This window comes from Periplaneta americana, chromosome 4 (genome assembly GCF_040183065.1).
Source record: "Periplaneta americana isolate PAMFEO1 chromosome 4, P.americana_PAMFEO1_priV1, whole genome shotgun sequence".
NCBI classification, from domain to species: Eukaryota; Metazoa; Arthropoda; class Insecta; order Blattodea; family Blattidae; genus Periplaneta; species Periplaneta americana.
In genome coordinates this window covers 52134383-52150163 of record NC_091120.1, presented here as the reverse complement: position 1 = coordinate 52150163, position 15781 = coordinate 52134383, and the positions used below count along the sequence as shown (strand labels likewise).

General features: G+C 35.9%; 1 protein-coding gene and 1 long non-coding RNA gene across 4 annotated transcripts in view; one reads left to right on the top strand and one right to left on the bottom strand.

Moving 5' to 3' along the window:
* Positions 1-15781, top strand: part of LOC138697803 (uncharacterized) — a 285016-nt gene that overhangs the window by 67710 nt on the left and 201525 nt on the right. The gene's annotated exons all lie outside the window — the stretch shown is intronic.
* Positions 1143-15781, bottom strand: part of LOC138697799 (uncharacterized) — a 29984-nt gene continuing 15345 nt past the window's right edge. The window contains exons 1-2 of one of the 2 annotated variants that reach the window (XM_069823312.1): positions 8389-8544; positions 1143-3142 (exon numbers count right to left, since the gene is read on the bottom strand). In XM_069823312.1, the coding sequence (XP_069679413.1) occupies positions 1851-3098 (1248 nt within the window). In that variant the 5' untranslated portion in view covers positions 3099-3142; positions 8389-8544 and the 3' untranslated portion in view covers positions 1143-1850. Of the gene's footprint in view, positions 3143-8388; positions 8545-15781 lie in introns of those variants that run through there. The other variant, XM_069823313.1, reaches the window with a different exon arrangement.

Below are 15781 nucleotides of genomic sequence, written 5' to 3'. Positions count from 1 at the left end.
GTCTTTTTTGTTACCCTGCCAAGTTGCTTTTTATTCGAAACTGGAAAACAGTTGCACGAGAAAGAAGATTGGAGAGGCTATGGCCCAAAAGTGGACCAAAGCACAGTAATGGTTAGCATGGCTGACTGCAAAACGAGCGTGCCCATGTTAAAATCCTGGTTGGGACAAGTTGCCTGGTTGAGATTTTTTCCGGGGTTTTCCCCTCAACCTAATTAGAGCAAAGGCCGGGTAATTTTCGGCGTTGGGCTCATTTCGCTGGCATTATCACCTTCATCTCGTTCAGACACTATATAACCATACCAATTGAAAAAGCGTCGTAAAATAACCAATAAAAGAAATACCAGTGCCATAAAAAATAGCCAGTGATAGAACTATGTAATTTTTCGTTAAGGTTTTCTGTTTATACTTTATAATTTAGTCCTGACTATATTGTTATATATATCAAATTGAATTGCTTTCTTTTCTCTCTGGTCGAAATACATTTTGCACCCAAAAATGTTAAGTGATTTGTGTTTTTCTATGTAATATGTGTAGAAACTATAAAGTCATATTATTTTACAATTTAGTGGAGTTTAAATGCATCTTTTTGTAAATTAATTTCATTATCTCAAATTATTGTTTGATCATCTACAAAAAGAGTAATCAATACTCCATGTATTCACTTGATGTCATATTCTATTTATCAGTCAATACCTAATTTTTTTCTGACATAGATAATGTCTGTGATTCTTGGAGATAACATTTTACTGATAGTCACAACCTATACCTTATCTTTATAGGGCGGAATTTCCCTTGTCACATTGATAGCAATAGGATATATATATATATATATATATATATATATATATATATATATATATATAAAAATTCTAAATTCTAAATTCTAGACATCAGCTCAAAGAATTTGAGTTCCTGTTGAAGCACAGAAAGTTGATTAGAAGTAGAGTCTTCACTTCTCTGCTTTCGGTTGCCCTTTCAATACTACAATCAGGTCACATAATGTTTAGTTTTTAATATCTTAACATAAAATACTGAGAGACAGATTTGTTCATCTCATTTATCAGGAAAATAAAATAATTATGTTTGTAATGAGAATAAAATCAAGGTTACAAAACAGTTAAAATACAGACTATGCTAGTGGATACTGATAATTTATAATTTTATTCATCATTTATATGGAAAAAAAACTGGCTTCACAAATCTATTTTTTTCGGTTTTTGCATTATTACACACAAATACAGCATACATATTGAGCATTTGTACATATATAAACATACATACACACAAAATATCAGTTATTTGTAGTAACCATACTTTCACTCGGAAAAATATTTCTTTTTCCATTGATTTATACCATAGTGAAATATCGTTCACAAGTTTTCCAAATGTTTACATGTATAGCAGTGTAGAATTAGTTGTATGTTTAACAAATAAAAGTAACTTGTACAAAAATTGAAGTTGGCACTATACTGAATAAAATGGTGCTCTCTTGTAGAAACAAACTTTCAGTATATATGAGCTAATACGGTACAGTATAATAGAATTGAGTATAGTGCTAACATAATGTCTAAACTTAAATGTCCTTAACTTAAAAACCAAGTAATTCTGATTTGTATTACTTGTAGCATACACGCAGGAAGTCATGATTCATTAAGGGATAGTGCCAAAACAGTTTCGAAAGAACCCCTCTGTTCTTTCTAGAGATAAGTTGTATAAACTTATCTAAGTATATTACTGTTACATCCTTCAGTAGTAGCATAATAATATCTTAAACTTTTCATTAATGAAATACAAAGAAGCCTTTGGTATTTTCTGTACATGTGCTATATAATTGACGGTATCATTTCGCACTAAATCCAGCCTCTGTTTACAAAATCAATTACCAGTTGTTTTACTTTCCTTTTGTGAGCAGCATTGGGTTCAGTAAATACTGATGCGAAACCATCTATTTCTGAAAGTGACTGTGCTACGTTGTCTCTGTCAGCACAGATAGGTGTTAGCATAAATAAAATATGATCAGCCTCTAGTGGAGCAGATGCATCAATTTCATCCAGAAGTGACTGGAAAGTATATTCACTGGTTTCGCACCCAGTGAGTTTGAGACAATCAGTGAAATTGTCATGATATAAACTTACGAGTTCGTCATAGTGATTGGTAATTACTCCTTCTTCTGTACTTGTGTACAAGAAAAATATGAGATCTCTAACACATGATGAGTATTTCACTATTTGGAAGTCAAGGAATTTAATACCTACAGGGATGTTCTCGTTATTTGGGTCGTACTTGAACATCATGTTATTAACCCAGAAGTCAGAGTGAACAATTGTGGCATAGAGTTCGCATGGGGTGTGTAAAGACTTGTCATATTGGCGTTTAATTCCCATGTTAATAGCTTCCAATACTCTGTCTATGTATATCTCACATTCAGGAATAATCTTGACACTATTGATGAGCCTTGGTGTATTTGCTCTCTTTTCTTCCTCACTGAAGTCAAAATTACGAGGCCTACAGGCTCTGAAAACAATATCTTTATATACTTGTGGCTTCAGTTTTTTTAGGGCTATGCTGATTGCATGGAAGCGTGCAAGCTGAGATACAGCAAGTCTCGTGTGTGTGAGGTCGAGTCCCTTCTTTCGATCACCTAAGCAGTAATTGAGTGTTTTCAAATTCTCTAGAAGTAGTACAGCATTTTCATCAGCTTTCTCTCCTATTTCTTTAGACAAAGTTGTACGAGCACCATAGCATCGAGGAAATACATCGAGAAACTTTTCTTTTGGGATACATTTTTCTTTCTGTAGTTTCTCATATTCTTCTTTGACTGATGTGTAGCAGAGAATTTCTTTCCAGGCTGTGGTTGGAGGATCAAATACTTTCCAAAGAAATCCAGGTGGAGGCACTAGCTTAGCAACTAAATTGAGTTTGCTTCTGGTGGCTTTATCTTCTCCTTTAATAATATTCACCTCGAGTGCTAGCATGGTGCTTCCATAATTCTCTCCAGGCTGTGTTAGAAATTTTGATGTGAAGGATTCCACGATGACTTCATTCCCTAGCTGAGGGCGTAGAAGAGATTCTAGATCCTGTTGGTTGATTTCTTGCATTGTGGTTTGAAGTGTAGAAGAAGTTTTTGTAAGTAGTTTTAAATCTGTAAACAACAAAACAACATAGTATTTATTTACATTTTAGTTAGTGCACATTTTTGGTTATAATATAAATTGTATCCTTCAAACTTCGAGTTGGGCTACAGGCGTGGCTCATTCGGTTAAGGCGCTTGCCTGCAGGTCTGAATTTGCACTCGGGCACGGGTTTGATCCCCGCTTGGGCTGATTACCTGGTTGGGTTTTTTCCGAGGTTTTCCCCAACCGTAAATTGAATGGTAGGTAATCTATGGCAAATCCTCGGCCTCATCTCGGCAAATACTATCTCACTGTCACCAATCTCATCGACGCTAAATAACCTAGTAGTTAGTACAGCATCGTTAAATAACCTACTAAAGAAAAACTTCGAGTTTGGATACATGTATATTATATAGATACACACACACAGACACTGAGACACTCAGAGTAGGTACTTCAGTAGAAATAGTGAATAATTTGCGATGTTGAATTACGAAATTCTTAAAAACATGTGTCCTTATGATGTGGGATACATTATTTGAATCTTGACTTGTCAAAAGCTATTATTAGAGGTACCTATTAAAAACGATAAATGCGTTATTGTTTCTGAATAACTGGCAAACCTTACTTACAAATGACTTTTAAGGAATCCGGAGTTTCATTGCTAGCCTCACACAAGCCTGCCACCGATGCCTACCCTGTAGTAGATTAATCCGTCCCTGTCATGATATTCCACCTTCCTCAAATCCATTTTAATACTAACTTCCCATCTACATCTCAGCCTCGTCAAATGTATTTTTCCCTCAGGTGTTTCACTTTTGCTACTAATGTTACCCCTCCTGTTCTGTAAAGACTCGTGGCATTCCAAGTACCAAATCTCATAATGAATAAATGACAAACAACAAATAATAATTTTATTGACAATTTACTTGAATTGTTAGAAAGTCACTCTGCGAACATGAATGCAGTTTGCATCTGAAATGATAATAGGTTTTTCTCTTCTGAGGTCATCTTGATATTCTATTATGAGAGCATCACCATCAGCACCTAATGTGTACAATCAAATCTTGTCTTATATCCTTTTTTTTTTTTTTTTTATGTTTCACTTTTCACCTAATACTACAAACCAAAATCCAAGAGATCAAGATAGTTAGGTCTGGAGGTGTTGGTGGCTATTGAATGGGACTGCAGCAGCTGATCCATCATTCTGCATAAGTGCTATTTAGATATTGTGTCAGCTGACGGCTATAATGTGCAGGCGGTCTGTCCTGTAATGCTCGTGTGTAGCAAATTTTTGTTTGAAATTTCTATTATCAGGACTAGGAGAGATGACAGTGTACACCCTCTAATCACTAGATTTTGAACTAGTGTTCCTGGGTTAAATCAAATTTCTCCGCAGTGCATATATAGAAAATGAATATGTTACTGTTGAAAGTGATTCGTCCGTCAGATGGGGACTTGAAGCCTGGTTGACCTCTTTGTGATATTCGACAGGAGTAAGCTATGTGCCGGCACTAGGTTTTCCCTTCCCCATTCCTCATCTTCATCATTATCATCACACAGATATTATGGGTAATAATAATGGAAGTTTGCTTTTACAAATTGTACATAAATTGCTCCTGTAACATAACATGCCCAATGAAGTGATTGTAGATCATACTGCACCACATGTTCACAGAGAACTGATGTTGAAGATTTGTTTATACATTGACATCTGTATTGTCATTGTACATAGTGCTTTGTGAACATTAATTGAAATTAGGAGTACATTGTTGTTCTTCTCAATTATACACGTGTATTGTCATTGTCGTCGTTTGGAGTGCAATAACGACTGTTGCGTTGCTGTGTTGAGTGGAGTACCCATTGTTGTAGGGTGAATTATTAAGAAATAAAAGTCACATTGTTGACAGGTGTGGTGGTTAAAGCAAAATAAAAAATTACAATAGAATCTGATTGACAACAATGATATGTTGATTGACGCGACATGACAAAGGAACACTCGGCAGTATTTTCAAAAATCAATTCAATAGTGAAAATACTGAAAGGTTTGCCAGTTGTTAAAGCTTAGAGAATTAATTAGTTTATTGTTGCGATACTGTGCTTCAAAGACTTTCTGATCGCCTTGATGCCGCCTGGGTATCAAATGAGCGAGCGGACTTTATTAATCATAATATTGTTTGTATAAGAAATTATGATACTAATAGTAATTGTCAATGAATCAGTAGCTTGTCACTCAGGCAATGTTAATTGAGTTCTCAGTATACGGTTAGTGCAGTGTCATCTAATTGAGGAGTGTTTTTCAAAAGTCGCTAAATGCCAACATTTTCAAAATTGAGTTTTTGGTGATTACATATCAATATATTCATGTTGCGCGTATCCCTGTGAAATCAGTTTTAGCAAAAGTTGATTATTGCTGCAGTTATAAGGCTGTGAAAATTGCGATCTTTTGCAAAACTCGATAGTTGCACTCGCTCATTTAAAGTAAAAGCCCATAAACGCCAACTACATTATAAGCAGAATAGAATACGCAACATACGACGTCTAGATAGCATTTTATATTCAAATCAACAATGTAAAATATTTGGTCTGTGTAGAAACTTCGGGGCTTATACCGCATTGTCTTGGTATTGGTGGATGACGTTTCGACTCTGTGTTGTGGTCATCCTCAGAGAAAAATATATATTAGCTACTTATAGCGCAGGAAGTAATAAAAATAGTAAAGATCCTCGTGAGTGGAGATTAAATGGGACAAAAGAGTCACGAGAATGAAACCGCTTTAAATTGAGGGGGGTCAGAAGCGAAGGGGTATAAGTGCACTTGTTACTTTAGAGAAAATGTGATTGCAAGTTATTAAACTTCCGTAAATTCCGTGAAGCCATTCTGCCGGGTACCACGGGTTTAAATAATTATTAGTCGAAAGATTTTCATCTTATGACTCCCACGATTTACGACTTTTATTTTATCTCTGTGATATATGATTCCTGAAAATATTGAATTTTTATTATATTTTTGAAGTATGTTACAAGCAATTAGGCCTACTACTAGAGACACCATCACTGCCAAGTTTCAGAACTGCCGTGCCTATACACCAGAGAGGTACAAATTACTGTTGTTGCACCAAAGTTTAGATTTCAGTTCGACCTCTACTAGTGATTTATGACTCTTCGGCAGTTCCTTTGTCGGTATCTCTCTCGGTATGCTCTCTGAGTACCGGTATGTATTGTTTTCATCGGCGAAATTTCAGTTTCACAACGGCAGCTTGATCAAAATAATAGAGTAACATTAAAACATTTCGTTTCTTTTCGATGGAGCTGCCTCACAATTAAAACAGCGGTTCATTTTAATGAACGAATATTTGACAACCATAAACTCTAGGCACATTGTTGACTTTGAGCTTTTTAGTGGCCATCGCAAGCGTGCTGTAGATGGAGTGTAACTACCGTTGTTTTGAAGAACTTGCACTAAACTTGTGTCATCAGAAACCAAAGGGATAAATATTACGCTTATCACCGAAGGTGAAGTCAAAGTAATGCAACTGACAACTCGCTCGCTATGGGAAAAAGTGAGACGAATACTTTCGACACATCATATTGAGCCTATAGGAATAAGTGATAGGAGGTATTGCACTGTTTAAACATATCTCTCAATGCAAAAAACATGAATATCTGGCGTTTGAAGTAATGTTAAGTAGGTTAATATTAAAAAAAAAAAATAACTGAAAACCAGTCTCGTTATATTATAAATAAAATAAGTCATAACAGTTACAGTTAATCTGTAGTCCTGAAATTTGAGAATAATACAGTAATACAAATTAATTACTGTAAGATAGTCGAGCTATTGAAAGTAATTGAAATTCATAGGTCAATGATGCATTTGAAGTAGTACCTAATTTGTTAGCAGAAGTGTTTTTATTTTAATTGTACACACCTGTGTCAGGTTTTTCACATTGTTAATGTAATATTTATGTAATATATAACAGCATGTTAAGAAATATAGGCCTATACAATTTTATGAGTCTTGTAAGGGCTTTTTCGGACATCATATCCAGAGCGAATTTCTCCCGTCATATCCGGAACGCACGTTTCATTTATTTTCTGGCTAAGTTTTCTTGGTATAAAGTTCCAAAAAACGTTAAAATAAACCTTGAAGAATGAGTAACGTCCCATATTTTTTCATTTGAAAAATTAAAAAAATTTTCAGAGATTTAGGGTTTTCCAAAAAGGGAAAATAAGCGTGTCTGAAATGCGTCATGTCCGGAACGAAAGTTTGACTCCAATTTCCGTCCTACCTCATCATAAAAGTTATTTTTTTTTTTGCCTCAATCGAAAGAGGGCAGATTCAAGAACATCTGCCACGTTTTTTTTTCCCGAAAAAAATATCACAGAAATAAACGTAATTAACGGATTAAACCCAAAAAAAATGTACTCGTAGTCTCAGTGTCATGTCCAGAACGATGCAATGTCCCTAATGTAACTTAAATACAAACTAAAAATAAAGTATAAGCAAAAAGAGTGATTTAGGAATAGGGAAAAACTTAAGATTAAAATATTAACAAACATGTCATGTTTTAATATACCGGTATTGGTGTTTAGCGATTTTTGAAAAAAAAAAAAACAGTAAATTTCGTACTCTGACTTTTCCATTTAATTTAAATCTAAATTTTAAAATATTAGTTACATAATAGCAGTAGTACATTAATTTTTTAGTAGGTTATTTTACGACGCTGCGCTGTATCAACATCTCAGGTTATTTAGCGTCTGAATCAAGTGAAGGTGATAATACTGGTGAAATGAGTCCGGGGTCGAACACCTATAGTTACCCGGCATTTGCTCATATTGGGTTGTGGGGAACCCCGTAAAAAACCTCAACCAGGTAACTTGCCCCAACCGGGATTCGAACCCAGGCCACCTGGTTTCGTGGCCAGACGCGCTAGCCGTTACTCCACAGGTGTGGACTAGTACATTAATAAAAAATATGATACCGGTAGCAAAAGAATAAAATATTTGGGGTTAATACTTTTTGATTATTATAAAAAGAACATTTTCTGACAAATTTAGTTTGAGGCGTTTAGCGACTTCTGAAAAAACGCTCCTAAATTATGTAATACTGCACGAAATAAATTGCCTGAATTTTCTGACAAGAGAGGAAATGAGCTTAGACCAGTTTAATGATTACAAATTACTAGTCACTTTACGAAGCTATCCAGGAAATTTCACAGAACTAATTCACAAATTCGTATTACTGCGATAGAAGTCAGCATGTTATAGTACTGTACCTGTATTTGTCTCTTCTTGAGAAGTATTTCAGTTGATTCTATCTCACTAAATAAGATTCTGATTAGCAGTTGACAATATAAACTTTCGTGAAGATGATGACTTTCATAAATTATATCTCCGTGTATCTATTTGAATGCGCAATCAACGAGATGAGTAATCTCTGTTATGTTCATGACAAGGTCTTGGTTAATTCTACTCTAAGTGCTGTCAGTTATACTATATTAAAGCTGTTATCACTTTCAAACAGTTGAAATTTCTTAAGTGGTCAGTAATTCAGCATTAGATTGCATTGTGTTATTTTGCCAATTCATAATTCCAGTGCTGGCTGCTTGATCATGTCAAATAATATTATCTTGGTCTCAGTGATTTGTTCACACAAATTAAGTATATACGAGGAGCTTATTTTCAAAACGATCCTTGTTCATTTCCGTAACTTATTTTCAAAACGACCCTTGTCCATTTGCATAACTTTGTGGGAAATCACGAAAAACGTTTTTATGTCTAAAATGTCTTACCAGCTAGGCAAGAGACATTATGAAATCAAATAGTTTGTGTGCATTTAGAATCAAATGGGAGCATGAGACTCTTTGATTCCAAAGCTGAAACTAATATTTTCTCGCAATTTTGCTGTGGATAAGAGTCACTTTTAATGCAATATTTCAGTGATTTAGAGCATTCAGATGCCAAATCATGACAGTTGTATGTAGAGTTATAGTTAAAGAATACATGGACACAGAATGTTCATGTTTGTTATCAAGTGGACAAGAGACCTTTAGCAAATGATCTCCTCATATAGTACTTTTTGGCATTGTATACAGGCCAACCTGCCCAGTCATTCCCTTGGTCCTTGCCATTGCATGCTACTGCTATCTCTAGGTACACATGTAACACGACAATGTTTTGTAACGACTCTCCACACAATGGCCCTAGACATTTAACAGACATCTTCTTAAGAAATTATCATTCATATGCAACAGTTCCTCTTCACTAGTGGACCTAATTCCTCTTTTATATTTTAAGTTTGTCTAGTATATGAGGAGTCGTTGCTTAGTATTGTTCAGAGATGAAATTCAAAATATATCAGGTCTGGGGAATGAGGAGGCCACAAATTCCTCCTAAGAATTCTGCACCCAAATACCCAGCCGCACATTCGGTCGATAGATTAATAGTATGAAGCTGTGGCGTTATCCTGCTGAAAATTCTCTCTGAAACGATATTATATGTATGTTAATTTATCAAAAAAATTTCCAAAAATTATCTTTCTTATCTCTCACACTTGACACTATCTTCATGAAAGAACAGTCCAGTAATTTTATGGTCATTGATGGTATATGACACTCCAATTTTTGTCATTGTACGTTAAAACGGTGAAATATCTTTAATGATTGCTGACTTCTCTGCTGATCTGTGACCAGTATCTGTTATTATGTCTTACTACTTGGCCCATTCATTTGCAACTAAGCCTCATTGGAATAGAAAAACGATCTGGGATCAATCACTTACGGTAGTTAATTACCGCACTTGTTTTCAACATCCGATTATAAAAATTAAGACTACAATTTATAATCTTGCAGCTGTCATTTCATAACTTCTGGAATTCTGTAGGGCTTTAGTTTCAACAATTTTGTTCCCTATCCTGCACATGCTTTACAAATCCCCATCTTCTGTGGTACTCATTTCAAGGACTTTTGAGAGCCATGTTCCAAAGCATCTTCTAATTGATCAACTTTTTTCGTAGCAAGCACATGGTACTATTGTCTAATTTTTCAGTCATTAAAAGAAACTGTTTTTTTAAATCTGTCAACTAAATTTAATGTTGTATTTTTACACGAATTGTCTCATTAGGAAATTTATATACAGTATATATGCTCGTGCGTCCACACTCACTCTATGATTGTTGGTTATTTTAATACCTCTAGAGATGGTCGTTGAAGACCTCACTTGACTCTTCTGTTCTGATACTGTGAAGAATTACATATCTGAGATGGAAACATCAGGAAGTAAAATTCATCACCTCTGGTTGTAAGACGAAAGTAAGAACTTTGTCTAGCAAAGTGGAATTTTGCTACATTGTCAAGAAATTGCTTCAGGAACAAGGAAAGAAGACATGCTAAGAGTTTTTATTACCCTTAAAAATACCCTGTCCTCATTCGAGTTTGAATCCACGAACCTCGGATCTGACCATTCAATCATTTTTGACATCTGTAATTTCGAATATTTCACTGACATAAACTTTGTGTGGAATAAATTACAATATCTGGGGGATGATTACTATCCAGTGCACGGGAATTTTGTCATTTTTAACCTCCTTTTTGCCCAACTTTATAATGTTCAAACCCTAAGTTGAGTTCAAAGAGAAATGAATTATGTACACATTTATTGAATTTCATGATTTAAAATACAAGAAAGAGGTGACGTGCCACCAAGAAAAAAAAAACACTTGACATAAATAGGGTAAACATTGGTAATTTCGTGATAATTTCATGAAAATTAATTTAAAATGCAAATGTGTAAATATTTCCTTATTCTGATTTTTTCACCTAAGAGACAATAATTTGCTCTACAAATCTGGGGACATAAAAGATTGGATAGGCTCTTGAACAATTGCCAAAAACCACTTTTATAACTTCAGCTAGTAGATTGGTTATTTCGTGATAATCGTGGTAATTTCGTGGTATTACATTGATAATTTCGTGAGAGGTAGAAGAATTGTTGAAATATTCATTAAAGCCAAATGAAATTTTCATTTATTGTTACAGGACTTCAAACATAGTAATTTCGCCTAATATTCGTAGCAAGAAAACATAGAAATACATATCAGCACATAATAATAATGAAATCAAAATAAAAATTGAAATTAAAAAGGAATCTTCTTTTTCCTTGAAAGGGTGAACACTTTTATTACGGTACTTTACTATATATTACGTGGGTCACTTCAAAAGCAATGCACAACATTTATTTAAAAATTAAATTCTTAGATCATACGGCTTTGCTATTTTCACAGAATGTAGATACAGCCTTTAGGATCAAAATGTCACTTTTCCACATAATCCCCGTCCCTTTCAATTGCCTTATGCCACCTTGGAACGAGGGTCTGTATACCAGCACAGTAAATGTCTGAACCAACACGTCTGAGCCATTTTTTTAGCAGCATGAACGAAGAAATAGTCATTTTCACACCTCATTCCACAAAGGGATTCCTTCAGTTTACCAAAGAGATGGTAATCGCATGGTGCCAAATCAGGACTGTAAGGTAGTTGTTTCAGTGTTTATCCAAGTTTTCTGATCTGGTCTGTGGTCTTGTAACTGACATGTGGCCGTGTGTTTCGTGCAATAGCAGAACATCCTGCTTTTCCAGGTGTGGTCGAACATGACACAGTCGACCTTGAAGTTTCTTGAGAGTTGCCACATACGTGTCAGAATTAATGGTGGTTCTGTGTGGCATGATGTCTACAAGCAAGAGTCCATCTGAATCGAAAAACACAGTAGTCATAACTTTTCCTGCCAAAGGCGCAGTTTTGAATTTATATTTCTTTAGTGAATTTGCATGATGCCACTCCATTGTCTGCCTCTTTGTCTCCGGTTCAAAATGGTGGAGCCATGTTTCATCTTCTGTAACAATTCTTGCAAGTAAGTCATCTCCACTATTCTCATACTGGTTCAAAAGTTCGCTGCACACTGTTTTCGAGTTTCTTTATGGACTTTTGTCAACATCCTCAGAACTCACCTGGCACAAAGCTTTTTTAATCCCAACTGTTTCAATATTCTGCACACACTTGCTTCTCCTATTTCAACTTGGAGTGACAATTCTTTCACTATTATGTGTTTGTCAGACACAACCATGTTGTTAACATGCTGCACTTTGTCAGGACTGTACTCTGTGCACTGAGAGTGTGCCGCTGTGAGGAGTATCCCGAATATTGGCGTGCCTTCTTTCACCAGATAATCTGCTTGCCCACAGACTTTCCGTATCTGCATCTTCATACATCCTTTTCAACCTCTTGTGAATGTTTCCCACTGTCTCGTTCTCACAGCACAGGAACTCAAAAACAGCATGTTGCTTCTGACGAATGTCAAGTACAGCAGCTATCTTGAAGGAGTCTATCATGGCGCCACTCATGGGAACGACTTAAATTAAATTTGAATACAAGTGGGAATGATGTATCTACGAGGGGGATCCAGGAAATAACGACCGTTTTGTTGTAATAATTAAAAAAAATATATTTATTTGAAAAAACAAAGTCTGTTACATAAATGAAGCTTCCTTTACTTCTCTACATAATCACCACCTACATTTAAACATTTGTCGTATCTGTTCACTAGCTTTAGAATTCCCGTGTTATACTCCTCTGCCGCCAGTTCATTAAGCCAGGTGTTCACTGTCTTCTTCAACTCTTCATCACTTCCAAAACGTGTACCACCCAGAAAGTCTTTCAGCTTAGTGAAAAGGTGAAAATCGCTAGGAGCAAGGTCTGGACTATAGGCGGATGATCAAAGATTTCCCAACTGAATTGATCCAGCAATTCTCGAGTTGAAGCATCAGTGTGCGGGCGGGCGTTGTCGTGAAGAAGCACAACTCCTCTCGAAAGCATTCCTCGCCTCTTGTTTTGGATGGCTCGCCGTAGTTTTTGTAAAGTCTCACAATAACGATTTGCATTGATCGTAGTGCCTTTTGGCATGAAATCCAGCAAAAGAACACCTTTGCGATCCCAAAAGACAGCAGCCATGACTTTTTGTGTTGAGAGAGTCTGTTTGAATTTTCTCAGTTTCTTGGGTGATGAGGGATGATGCCACTGACGTGATTGGTGCTTGGTCTCTGGGGTGTTGTGAGACACCCAGGTCTCATCACCAGTCACAATTTGATCAAGAAAGGCGTCTCCATCTGTGTGATATCGCATCAAGAATGTCAATGCTGAGGCCATTCTCTGAGTTTTGTGTTGGTCACTCAGTTGCCGTGGAACCCATCGTGCACAGATTTTGTGGTAGCCAAGATGTTGAGACACAATTTCACCAAGCAAAGAACGAGAAATGTCAGGAAAGGCAATATGCAATTCGTCGAGTGATGTGTGCCTGTCTTGCAAGATTCTGTCGTTCACTTTAGTCTTCAGGTCTTCTGTGATGAGTGATGGGCATCCGGGTCGAGTTTCATTGTGGACATTTGTTCGCCCATTGTTGAACATTTCGCACCATTTTCTCACATTTCTTTAATTCATTACAGTATCACCATACACTTCTTTCAATTGCCGGTAAATTTCTGCAGGTTTCAAATGTCGGGCATTCAAAAATCGAATCACACTCCTCACCTTACAGTCGGTGGGATTATCAATCACGTCGTTCATTTTGAAGTAACACAAAATGCACAATGGCGACTTGTTGCAACCAGTACTCACAACATTATGAGAACACATGTTAAGGAAGCCAGTTGACTTTCAAACAAGGAAGGGGAGTCAGCTGCGCGGCGGGTATGCACGAACGGTCGTTATTTCCTGGATCCCCCTCGTATGATCTCCATTAATTGCAAAGGTATAGAATAAAAAATAAATTTAAAAAAATGTTCAATAATTGGATTGGTGTCTGGTAGAGTTCCCGGGTAGCTCAGTTGCGAGAGCGTTGGTACGTTAAACCAAAGGTCCCGGGTTCGATGCCCGGTCCCGGAACAATTTTTCCCTCGAAATTATTCAAATCAACCTTACAGGGAGTTATACCTGAAATCTTGATTTGCTTAAAAAATTGTTGTGCATTACTTTTGGAGTGACCCTTATCTAATGGCTATGCAAAAACTCTCAATCTTCATCAGAGTCACTCTGGCATCCATCACACATGAAAACATCATCTTGTTTGTCATATGTGCTTTGGAGCTTAGCATGATACAAAATCAAACAGAAGCTACACTGAACCCATTGAACCTCCCTTTTCTATTTTGTTATCACATCTTATCTTCAGATTTCTAAAATTCATATTGTAATACAATTTTTAAAATATTATAAAATGTAACGCTTAATTGTCAACAAAATGTTGCTTCAAACAGCTAAGATTTCTGTCAGTAAAGCTAAGCCTGTATGGTGACTGCAGATGTACCTGAAATCCAAAAATGTTTTCTAAAACTTCATTAATATATAATAAGTCATTGTACTGTTCCAAATATCATATGCTTACCTTTAGTATAATAAGTCTGTAATGCAATTATAAACATGCACAAAATTTGTATGCCTGAGAAATCGACGCTAACTTGCTTTCTCCAAACACAAAAGCTCACTGAAGCTGCTACAATAGTCACACAAAGCGTAGGTGTATGTTTCTGGATAACGGACAATATATAGAATCTATTGGCGGAAATTTGAATCTCGTACGACCATTGGTTACTTCACGAAAGAGCCAGGAAAAAATATCACGAAATAACCACTGCCACGAAATTACCAATGTTTACCCTATACATTAAATTGGGGCCTATATTCGTCATCAGGCTAAAAAGTGTTCTTGTTTGTTTCGATCATTTTGCCATAATATACAATGAAGCTTGCTGTCAATATGTTAATCGTGCTCCAGATTTTTGTGACTACTTAATCAAATAGTGGATACTGGATTACAATAAGACATGAAATCTCGTACTCGTTTTTGATTCCTTCATGCCCTCTTTGATCAACCAACGACTTTTGTCACATGGTTTGTAATTTAAAAGTTGTTTATGAAACCTGCATTGTTCAATCCGCTGTATGTGCACTAATCAATTATCTCCGTATGTTGTGGTTTTTGTTACGCTGCCAGCTTGCTCTTTATTAGAAACTGGAAAGCACCTGCTCGAGAAACAAGATTGGAGAGGCTATGGCCCAAAAGTGACCAAAGTACCATAGATACATAGATCTTTTTTGTTAAATTTTATCATGCTTAGTTCATTTTATTGGTCACTCACTACCAGTATCACTCCACTGCTGTGCAATAATGGTTAGCATGGCTGACTGCAAAACGAGCGTGCCCAGGTTAAAATCCTGGTTGGGACAAGTTATCTGGTTGAGGTTTTTTCCGGGGTTTTCCCTCAACCTAATAAGAGCAAATGCTGGGTAATTTTCGGTGTTCGGCTAATTTCGCTGGCATTATCGCCTTCATCTCGTTCAGACATTATATAACCATACCAGTTGAAAAAGCGTCGTAAAATGACCAATAAAAGGATTAACAGTGCCATAAAAAATAGACAGTGATAGAACTATGTAATATTTAGTTAAGGTTTCCTGTTTATACTTTATAATTTAATGCTGACTATATTGTTTTATGTATCAAATTGAATTGCTTTCTTTTCTCTAATTTATGTTTATCTGGTCGAAATACATTTTGCACTTAATAGTTTTAAGTGATTTGTGTTTTTCTATGTAATATGTGTAGGAACTATAAAGTCAT